The 11,985-nt window shown below is 30.3% G+C and overlaps 1 protein-coding gene across 1 annotated transcript; it reads right to left on the bottom strand.

Moving 5' to 3' along the window:
• Positions 1-456: 456 nt before the first annotated feature.
• Positions 457-4,630, bottom strand: LOC111989391 (wax ester synthase/diacylglycerol acyltransferase 11). The gene is made up of 5 exons (XM_065766773.1): positions 4,147-4,630; positions 3,141-3,731; positions 1,255-1,321; positions 821-930; positions 457-731 (listed from the first exon to the last, which is right to left on the bottom strand). The coding sequence occupies exons 1-5, from the start codon at positions 4,408-4,410 to the stop codon at positions 459-461; spliced, it is 1,305 nt and encodes a 434-aa protein (XP_065622845.1). The 5' UTR covers positions 4,411-4,630; the 3' UTR covers positions 457-458.
• Positions 4,631-11,985: the final 7,355 nt, after the last annotated feature.

Here is an 11,985-nt window from a genome sequence, read left to right as displayed (position 1 = left end):
TTTTTAACATTAATTGCATAATATTTATACTCATACACTAAACTATGACAAAAAGTTTAACTATTAGAAAATAATATTGATTTTTTTTTTTTTTTGTAGATGAGGTTTTATCAGTTGAACTAATTAAAACTTTTAAATTGATAAATAATATTGAATTTAATCATTTAATCTAAAACTCAATTTTTTTTACATGTGGGCTGTTTGAGTTACTCTTATTAAATGAGGCCTAATATGTGAATATTTTTTATTATATATTTTAAATAATAATAAATGAGAGATAAAGTGAAGATAAGTGATTAAATAAAAACCTCCTGCTCTAATAGACTAATACTATAAAAAATTATTGATTCTCACAAACATTTAAAGGGTTAGAAAATTGTGATTTAATCATTTAATCTAACAACAACAATATATTCATCAATTTTTTTTTTCAGTACTATATATTTATATGTTCTATCTTATATATGTGTGTGTAGGTTGGTGAGATAATAAGGTCTAAAAAATGAGGAGTAGTTGAGAACCTTGATGCCAAAAATTTTGAGGACCAACTCAGCTACGGAGAAAGTGAAAATAGCTTCAAAGGAGTGCTTCTTTCTGTCAATTGTGGCCTTGGCTTGGCGAACATAGTCTAATGGGTCTTCCCGTAATCCAATGGTGAAAGGGAGGAGGACATATCCAATCCAGTTTCCCCACTTTGCTTCAGTGTCTTTCTCCATCATATCAGATAAAGCCTTCACACAATTATTTAATTATATTACAACTACAATTTAATTTCTTAGGAAATGCTATACCCACTTATAAACTATAAAGTAATAATAACCTGAATCCCTGCAGTTGGTCTCAAATTTATCAGCAAAGTTGATCGGAGGCGAATTTTCTTCGGAAGATTATTTTTCGTCTTACTTGCTTCATCATCTTTCTTACTATCACCTGCAAAATGCAATAATAAAACATGTTGCACTTTGGTTAAATTTCAATTTAGAAAACAAATATTCAAATTATCAAAATAAATAATATTATAGTTTTCATCTATACCTTCTGACACCAAGGAATTTATATTCTAATTGAGAATTATAATTATAAAAATTTTCCTAACAAAAAAAAATTCTTGAAATTGTTATACTATAAATAACCATATTTTTTTTTTTTGAGTTGCAAATTCTGCAAAAGCTAATAATTCCTTGTCTAAATGCATCCTTATTAGAACGGAAATATAATGAGCAATGCAGAGTTAAACTGCAAATTGAAATTTACCATATCTCCTGTTGAGATAACGGGATAAACCAGCCTGTGTAATTCCAAGAGCAACATCATTAATGGTCTGCAAAACACATAAAAATGTCAATATAGACTAAAGGCAGTTGTTTTGTTTGCTTTCTAATATTTCATCCATACAAATCCTCAATTGAAATGTGGGTGTTTCATTCTATACTCTGTCAGTAGTAGTCAGTTAAGTATCCTCAATCTTTCTTATAAAATCACCAAAATAAATATTTAAAAAAAAATAAAAATAAAATTCATGGTATATTGTAATTAGTAAAATATAAAGTAAAACATTAAGAGATAAATGATTTTTATTTACATACAAATGTAACTTAAAATTCTTTTGACATTAGTTATCGTTTTTTTTTTCCCCTCTCAATAAAATGAAATGAAAGCTACATATTAGTTTAGTCTAAAAATGAGGAAACTATCACCTCTCCATGTTTGGTATACCATTAATATTTTATTCCATCACCATGAGCTGTGTGACTTAATGGCATGGTACAATCTCCTAATGAGGAGAAAATGAGTATGACTTTTTGTCGGACTTATTATATACAAAATGAAAATTACTATTTTGAATTATAAACTCTTTCCATCCCAATTTGTTTGTCTTAATTGAAAAGTTAAATTTTTTAAGGAAACATTATTTATTGTTTTATCTGCCTTATAAAAATGTATAAGTTTACAAAACTACTTTTAAATAAATTTATCAACTTTTTTAAAAAGAGTTATTCTTAATGAGGTAACTAAAAAGGTGTCCAAATTAAACTGATTTAAAAAAAAAAATATATATATATTATATATATATATATTAGTTAGTTTTCTTTTCAAATAGTTTTGAAAATAAAGTAGGAGTATAATATGAACAGTAGTAAACTAATAATTTTTAATTTTAAAAACATGACAATATATTTGAGACATCCTAAAATGGAATAGAGGAAAATAAACTAGGATGGAGGTAGTACCTTTTTTTCAATGCTAATCAAGGGTAGGGAAATTCTACACTAGAGAATCAAATCTAGCAAAAGGAAACTTATATGATCATTAGATCATAAGCTCACTAACTTTTTACATCAAATATATTAAAGAATTTGCAGTGTTTTATTGGAAATTAAACTCAAAATGACAATTACAGAAAAAAAACCCTTTCCCATTTTTCTAAAAAACTTATGCGAACTTGTATATCTTTAGTCTCATAAGTCATATCTTGCGGCAAAACTGCATATATAACCGCATATTAGCTACCATTTCTTAATATATATATATATATATAATATATTATATTTTTTTTTGGTGTTTTTTATGTTTTTTGTTTTATAATGATGATTCTCAACCATTAAATCAAACACACTAATAAGTTATCTTTGATATATGTGGAATGTGAACTTAGATCCCTTACTTAATGACGAGATATTAACCGTTTAGCAACTTAAAACCCATAATTCCTTTTGAAATATGATTGCTATTTTCTCTGTGTATAAGGATTATTATGTTTTGATTTATAATAAAAAATCATTAATTATTTTCTCTTTTGGAAATTTCTTGTGCACATATCCGGGACAAACTAGAGTTCAGATATATATATATATATATATCTTCATAAAAGGAAAGGAACACAACCAGTTCCTTTAATATATATATATATATATATATATGAGTTACCACTTATTTTGATATTAGAAAAATAAGATTTCAGTCAAAAAAGAAAAAAAGAAAAAAAAAAGATTTATTTTTTATACACATTGTCTATATACGTGTGTTAAATTTAATTTCATAGTTTTGTCTCCCCAATCATAGGCTCTGCCATTGCCCAATTAAAGCCCCCAAGAAATGAAAAATAAACAAATTACAGAGTTTTAGGTATAGAAAACTACCGTGTTCATGGCGTTCTTCACTAACTTGATATCATCCAAACTAACCGTGCGGTAAACAATTCTTCTCGGAGTAAACTCAATGCCCGGTGGTCCCTTGAGAGGCGTTTCAGTGTCCTTCAAGAACAAAGCTGTGACCATAAATATGAAAGCATCAACCACTGTGTTCCAAAAGAGCTTCCAACCCCACCAAAACCCAATCAAACAATGCCAAATCCACCAACTACTGCTTCTATTCATAGCATTTTTTTTCTTCTTCTTGTACACTACTCCTGGAACCGTTGGCAAAGCCTGAGGGTCAGAGATTTGGCGTGTACATGCGAGTAAAAGTGACATCAGAGAAGTGCCATCTCCAAGAGAGTGGTGAATCCTGAATATTCCAACTCCCTCTGCATCTGAGGTTTTAACGTTTAAGAGGTGGAGATCCCACATCGGCTGGGTCTTTTCTATGCTGGTTTTGCTCAGGTTAAACACATAGTCTTCGACATATTGGTCAGCGTCATCCATGTTCGGGTTTAGCTCAGGAACTATAACGTGTTTCTCCAAATCCACCTTTGTTCGAACCCACTTCATCTCTCCTCCATCCTCCACAACCTATATGTTTTTTTTTTTTTTTGTGTGTGAGTAATATGGAAAATAATAATTATAATTTTACAATTAATTGGTAGATATTATGAACTTTTGGATGGCAAAAGTAATTCAATATTTTCCTTTTATCATATGAATTTTATGTTTCATTATTTATTTTAAAGTCCATGGTTTGGTCATAAAAAGTTAGATAAAATCTTCCATTTTTAAAGTGGACTTGGATTGTACTTAAGACAGATCTAAATTAATCAGCATAAACAGGCTTTCATAAAATTTAACCAAAAAAAAAACGGAAGAAATTAATTTGGACAGTCAATAATTTATTAAAAATTTTGTACCTTAAAACATATATAAAAGGTGATTTAATGAAGTTAATAGATACTAGTATATAATTTTCTAAAAATATATATATTTTTAGTACCTGCAAGCTAGAGAAGCGAGGGTGCTTAAGCAAAGTGTGAACCAGGTTGGCTTTAGCGATGTCTGGGTAAATTTGGGTTTTGCAACCCATGATGGCTATGATGTAGACATTAAAATGTGGTTCGTGGAACAACCGAGCTGATGGACTCAATGGCTCTTCTTCCATCTCATGATTAACGCTGTCTTCTCCTTCTTTGTTTGCTGTCTTTGTTTTGATAGGTTTTAGAGCTTGCTTTCTCCACCTGAGACCCTCTTCAGGCTCCATTATTAAGCCAAGCTAGCTTTTCCTGCAAAAAGTAATATATCTACTGTATATGGGTTTTTATTAATTTCTTGCTACTAGAAATAAGTGGGAGGGTGAGGAACATGTCTGGGCTAGGCCGGTGCTTCCTGACATTAATTTATAGGACAGACTTAAAACAACCCTACGGTTCGAGAAGGTATCTTATACATCTGTAAATCCTTAATCATCTGCAGTAAGCACATAGCAAAATATTTTTGATCAGCAATAAATTTATGTCTATGAACAACAAAGTTTATATCATTTTTCACAGGTGACGTGACACCTTCTTATTAGCAAATTAGAAAAGTAATATAAGTAGTTGTTTTACTTAAAAATGACTTGATGTTAATCACAATGTACAACCGTGCAATGCGTATTGCATCATCATGTGTCATTATTTATGATGGAATTTTGGTGGCACATGCATGTATACTTTTTGGCCGTTGATGGACTACTTATGATCAGGTGGCTCCATCTTACGGATATCAAATTTTACACCGATCGAGAGCAATGATTTTTTCACGTCCTATGCTATATATGTACAATGTTTAGGTCTTTACATTATGTCTATGTTCTTTCATATTTATTACTTATAAAATATAGGCATCTGATCTGATATATAATTGGAGACATTATTGTGTGAAACATCTCACATCACAATATTAATTTTCATTTAAGACATAGCATTCATGATCACTTCTAGCTACTTTATATTTCTCATCTCCCTTCTCCCCGCTCCCCTTTTCCCTGGATACAATCACTGTTTTCTGTCAGTTTGTAGCCTAGAAAACACAGCTTTTATAAAGGAATAAAAACAAAATATATCATACAATTAATTGTGAATTATATATAAGCTTAAAGGGAAGAGTTTGAAGTACTCTATTTGCAGATTGGCCCTTGTCTGCTTCCATTTATATACCATATTTGGAGGAGGGATTGAAATGAAGGAGCTGAGAGCAACAAATTAATTAAGTAGAATGAAAAATGAAGTGCACATTCTGAAAACTATTATTATGACAAACGTGAGGTACAGGCTTGCAATAAGTAAAATCAAAGTTAGAAACTCAAGTCAAAATCAAGCCTTCAGCTCTGTTTGGAAGTCACCTGGTTCAGTTTTGCTAAGTATAGCTAGATTTGGCTGATGAGTCTATTGTTTTTGCAGTTCTACTCCTTTTTTTTTTGTTGTTGCTAAGTTACTGCTTCTGCTTGTTGTTTACAGTTTTATGCTTGTTTATATAAACCGGTTCTGTCATTTGATTGAATATATTTCTTATTCCTAAAAAATACATATGAGCTAAAGCGGGTGTTTTTTTTTTTTTTTTCAATAAATAATTTGTTTTAATTCTCTTATTTTCTGATAAAAAATCTTCGTTTGTTGATAATAAAATATGAATTTAGTAAGTATATTATGTTGGATTATTTCTAAGTTGCCAATGACTTTTTGGTCAAATGGCATTTTTTTATTTTCTTCAATACAAATAGTCAATGTTTTATCTCACACCCCCACTTAAGATGTATAAAGAAAAAAAAAAAGAAAAAATCCAAGTTGTGCTCCCAAATTATGCTTATTGAATTAATTCTATAAAATGAAATGTACGTTGTAAATTAAACATTTGTTAATGGTAGGCATGCATCTAACTTTGACAATGGGTCAAGCTAAAAAGGATTGCAAAATATATGACCCTTAACCAGTTTTTGATGGATCAGATAAACCTGATATGATCTTTATTGTTTTCACATATATGTTTTCCCCCTTCTTTTCAATTCAAATAAGAGAACATAAAACAAAAATAGATAAAAATAAAAGTTAAAATTGAACAAAGTTATTAGGTACAAAATTGGTTGTAGTCTTAAGTTACAATCTTTAATATCTTTTTATTGGAGGTGATTTTTGACAAATATATCATTGGATTACATCTTCTTCTTATATTCTCCATACTTGCAAAATTTCTAGAAAATTAACGATCAATAACTTTGTCATCAATAAGTTGTTTAAATTGCAAATTTTTGTAGTTTAAAATTATGCATAAAATATAAGCTTATAGATCATATAGTAAATAATATCCGATTGACACAAAATTTTACATGTGTATTAAGAGCATAAAGAACTTATAATTAACGGTTAAAATTTTAAAATATGTAGTAATGTGTAATTTTTTTTTAGTTTTAATTCTATATCAAATTTGATTGTATACTTGTCCAATCATTTCCATGTATGTTTGTGGAATTTAATGTAAGGGTTGAGTGTGAGAGTTTAGTGAAGAATTGTGAAGACAGTGAAGTTCACAACTTGCTTGCAATTGGCTCGCGAGTGGACGACCTGTGAAAGGCCACTTGAGAAGCACATGCTGGAATCTGAAAGGACTATTGCCTGGTTGTATTTCACGAGTCACTTTGCGACTTGGCCAACTCGCAAGTGACCCACAAAACTCTCTGCCTGGAATTTTTAAAGTGTGTTTTTCCCTTTTTTTTTTTACCAGCACTATAAAAACCCACATTACCCACAAAATTACAATGAGTGTTTGAGAGTGAAAACCCTAGCAAAACACTTGAGAGTTAGAGATTGTAAACCCACAATCATCTACATAATTTCTTTTAGTTTTCCTCTACTCTTACCTCTCCAATTATAAATCCTTAAGAGGTTCTTAACCCAAAAACTTACCTCACCCAATTTGAGTGTTAAGAAAAGTTTTGGCAAGTGTGGGGAGCATTAGAAGAAGCCATCGATTGGTAGATGCAATTTGAAGCTAATTGCAGGATCTAGATAACTAGTGAAGACATGACTCGGTGAAGTCTGTTAGTAGCTAGAACTTGGAGGGTTCAAGTATATTAGGTTGACTAGGCTTGGAGGGTCTTTTTGATATCCTTGTACTCCAACTTTATTCACTAATGGATTGATTCGGCTTGAAGGGTCACGTAGAGGCTTTTTACCAAGTACTTCAGTTTCCTCTTTAATAACACGCCTCAGTGTTATCTTGTGTTTGCATCTCTCTTCCCTTACTCTTTAAGCTTTACTTTTATTGTTTATAGTATTTGCTTATGCCTTAGAGAGTTGTTCTAGTTTCATTGTGTTACACTTATTCTTATTCCGCACTTAGTTAAGTAGGGTAAAAGCAATCTAGTTGTAAGTTTTAATTTGAGGGTTGAAACAAGCAACAGTATCTTTACACTATTTGAGCTTTCATAATGTTTACTTTATTGAGTAAGATTATAGTTTTAGACTACAATCAGTTTTGTAGTTAAACATTGTCCTTTAAAATTTATAGGCCAATATTCATTAGCTAATCATTTCACCAAAGAGTAAAAGAAAACCATATGTGTCATATACTAAATATCAACCTCAGGTGAATCTAGTATATAATGTGAGAAATAAAGTTAACAAAATAATATGATAATATACACCATTTCAAATATTACAAAAAAAGAAAAAAAGAAGACATGTTTATAAAAAAAAAATAAAATAAATATGAAAATTTTTTTCTTTTATAAAATTTGTATAATTTTTTTTAGTGCTAATTATTTCCTTATGAGATATAATTGTCCTTTTAAAAAAAGAATACTATCCTATACAACTCGTTCATAATCCTAGGTATGAAGTAGTGGGAATGAAGCACAGCGGACATGCGAAATGTATTGCCCCTGAAGTTGACGAGCTTTCAAAGTTCCAATCGCGAAGCCATAGGGCCTATTTGGTTTGAGTAAAAAGAGGGTGTATTTTGTATTCATTTTCAGTTTTTCATGGGATTCACCATTATAACTTGTTTGGCTTTATATTTGTATTCAATTTTCATTTTCAAGGTCTGTTTGGAATTAATCTATTTATTTTGTTAAAACTGAAAACTTTTAACTGAAAGCACTATAGATAAAGATAAAAGTTAGCTGAAATAATATAGTGGGACCCATGAATAGTATCAAAAAGTGCAGTGGAGCCCATAAATAGTAGCAAATAGTAACACACACACACTCTCTCAATTTGTGTTGAATTTTTAATTGAAAAATATAAAATGAAAAAAAGAAGAAGCAAAAACTAGACCAGAAAATAATGTCAAACATGAAATGGGTTGGGTAGAGAAAACGAATATAAGACTTGAGAAACAAAAAATGAGTTCAGAAAATGAAAAGAGAAAATGAATCCACACCCATTGATAACCAAACAGGGCCAAAAATTCTTTCTTGCGTGTTTCCTTCCGCTTCCCATTTATAAGATTGTATTTGTTTTTAGCCAAAAATAATAATTAAAAGAATCAACAGTTGGATAGTCTAGTTGATAAGATACAGGACCAACAAGTCTTAGGACTTGGGATCGAGTCTCAAACAACTAGCTGTGTGTTCGTGTTTCTTATATCCCATCTCCATCCCAAATAATCGACCTAAAAAAAAAGTGAGTTCTTCACACAGACCGAAAGTATGAGGTCTTATTCAAGAGCAGGTAAGGTGCTACTAATGTGCTACTATGGTCACATCTAGAAAAGTCACACTAATCGCCTCCTTTACTCATTTTTTGTTTACCAAAAAAAAAAAAAAAATTAATAACTAAAAGAAGTTTAAACAGACATACATTTTAAATGACTCCATAATTTAGGGTGAACAGTTAGAACTAATTAATTAATAGTATAGTATACAGATTCATTTTGATGTTTTGAAAAGTCTAGACTCCAGCTATATAGTTAGTAGTGGTCAGCAGATAGAATTATTAATGGTTTTCATATATATATATATATATATATATAGACAGTACGTAGTTGAAGAAAAATAATGACAGCTTAATTTGGAAGTGCGTGAGGGTTTTAATAAGTGTTTCCGTTTTCTTGATGAAGACCTGGCCGACTGAGTTGAATCATGAATGCAACGACCAGGGTGGCAGCTCGATCTTATTATTATTAGATTTAGATTTAGATTAGATAGCTTTGCGGGTATAGAGCATTTAAAGGCACAGTTTTTCCCACCTACAAAACTAAATGCACCTCATCAATCATTCATGTCCTTTTCTTTTCCTATCAAAATCAAATCACAAAACTCTGTCACTGTTCCACTCTCTCAACTTCTAACAATCAACATCCCAAGCCCAATTTTTTAAAGTCTTTACCATTTATATCTACATATATATACTGCTCTCTTTTTCTCTTTTCTCTTTTCTTTTTTGTTATTATGCGGAATTGTTATACATGCACTTTATGGATCTAAATCTAGCTGGCACACGTACGTTGTTTTAATCTATATTCTCACTTGCTATATATCCAATTATTCCAGGAGTATTTTCATTTAAACGAGCACATTAATTGACCATAATATATAATCAATCTCCACTATCCAAGAGATTGAAGCGGGAAAGTGGTATTTGCTAGTTCAAGGAAAGTGAACACCACCATTCCTCTTCAAGTTGAAGCGAAAGCAGTGAGACACTACAAAAAAAAAAAAAAACAGCTTTAGGCCACGTTTGTAAAACGCGGCCTTAGGTCCAAAAAACGTGCGCCTATGGTCGCGTTTTTTTAGGTCGCGTTTTCAATTGTGGCCCAAACCCCGTGACTATAGGCCAGAGGGGGTTTATGGCCGCACTTTTCAAACGCGGCCTAAGACTGAGGTCTATGGCCGCACTTTCCAAACGCGGCCTAAGCACTGGGTCTATGGCCGCACTTTACAAACGCGGCCTAAAACGGGGTCTATGGCCGCGTTTTTTAAACTAGATGGGCGCTCTCTTTAGTTCTAGACTTGAGGTGTGATTTTGTCATTGTGGAAATAGACTCTCAAGTTGTGGCCAATCTCAGCTTGAACTCAGCAACACCTTCCCCATGAAGAATTAGGTTTTTATGCTCTGATTTGAGGTCTTTTTTGTCTAGTTATAGTAATGTAGCTGTTAGATGGGTGCCTAGGATCTGTAATAAGGCTGCCCACAATTTAGACAAGTGGTCTTTGCTTAGCAATTTTTATGGCTCTTTTGATGTCAATTTTAGCTCGGATTGTTTCTCCTCTGTTGTGTTGAGAGAGTCCAGTGGCTTGTTGTAGTTTGTTTTCTTCTAAATAAAAGTTTCTGATTAAAAAGAAAAAGAAAAAAAAAAGAGATAAGATCAAGAAACTATTTCTATGAAAACAAGAAAGAACATTGCATGTTAATTGTATTAAAATATGCTTAAGTATGACATCTCTAATACAAAATTACAGGTAATGGATAATCAAACAATACTGTTTATTCATTAAGTACTTGGTTAATTATTGTTGCATGTTATTTCCTTTTAATTTTTTTAAAATATTTCTTATACAGTAAGTCATTTGCTTACTTATTCTTCAAATGTTTCTTATCATAATTGCTTGAATAATAATAATAGGGGTAAGATTTAAATACAGTACTTATGTATTGTTTTTTAGGTAATCGTCTTAATATTCTGCTTTGAGATATTTTTCTTATGAGAGAAAAGTGTATTTTTTAGTTAAGTCATCATATGTAGAATTTTAAGAAGAAATTTAAAAAACAATGCTTAAAATACTGTACATAATTTATCTTAATAATAATCCGTAAAAAAAAAAAAAAAAAAGTCTTATCATACCATTAATTTTCTTCATATGAAGTATTGGTTTATTAATTAAATATAGTGACTTTTAATTATAGCGACCTTGACTAATGCTAGTATTTAAATATAGGATCACGGACTCACGTCCTTTGTATTCCGTGCATGATGTTATGCATTAATGATATGATCTTTGTCCTTTTTTTTTTTTTTTTTTTTTTCGTGTGGTTGCCAAAAGCCTGCAACAAGGTTCGCAGGGGTAGTAAATAAGCTAGGGTTGTAAATCAACTTGACTGTGTTTCGTCAAAGCTATTAAAAGATCATAACTAGTTTATTTAGTTTTATTTGAAAATATAAATGGAGTTTAAATTTATCACTAACTAAATTATATTCACAAGAATAATTTAGAGAGTGTTTGGTAAGGATATTTAAACAATAGTTTTCAGTATTTAAATACTGAAACATATATTTTCACAATACTTTTTAACCCATATGTATTTCACAATATTTAAATAACGATACTAGAAATCTCTAACTAAAAAAACTCTCATTTTTTTATTAAAAAAATCAAGTTTATTCATTAGGTACTTAATTAACTAATCTTTTCTCCCATATATATAATAAACGAACACATCTATTTTTTTTTTTTAACTTTTGACAAATCTATTATAATAATTAATATGCTAAATGTAAAGTGCACCCTCTAAGTTTAACTGAAATTCATTTTGGCTCTTTGACTTTACTTTTGTTTAATTGAGTCCTCTAAGTTTCAAAGTTATTTAATTCAAATCTTTTGTCAAATTTTGTTTAAAAAATTTGCTCTTAAGTGTGTAATTAACTAATGAAAAAAAGTTTGTTTGAAAAAAAAAATTTATTTTATTAATTTTCATAGATTTTATAAATTTTTTTATGTGAAAATAATATTTATAAGGGAAATTTTTTTAACAAAATTGGACAGAAGACCTGCATTTAATAAATTTGAAACATAAAGGACTAGATTGAATGAAAATAAAATTATAAGGCTGAAATGAATTTCAACCAAACTTAGAGAGTT

The sequence above is a fragment of the Quercus suber genome, unplaced genomic scaffold (assembly GCF_002906115.3).
Source record: "Quercus suber isolate HL8 unplaced genomic scaffold, Cork oak 2.0 scaffold_741, whole genome shotgun sequence".
Taxonomy (NCBI): domain Eukaryota; kingdom Viridiplantae; phylum Streptophyta; class Magnoliopsida; order Fagales; family Fagaceae; genus Quercus; species Quercus suber.
Note: the sequence above shows the minus strand (reverse complement) of the source record. Positions and strands in the feature narration are given on the sequence as shown.

Excerpts from the sequence above, each read along its gene's own strand:
- LOC111989391 (XM_065766773.1), bottom strand. The coding sequence starts at position 4,410 with ATGGAGCCTGAAGAGGGTCTCAGGTGGAGAAAGCAAGCTCTAAAACCT. Across the intron at positions 1,322-3,140 it reads TGAAGAACGCCATGAACACG|ACCATTAATGATGTTGCTCT; the intron begins GTAGTTTTCTAT and ends TGTGTTTTGCAG. Across the intron at positions 931-1,254 it reads TTATCTCAACAGGAGATATG|GTGATAGTAAGAAAGATGAT; the intron begins GTAAATTTCAAT and ends TGCATTTTGCAG.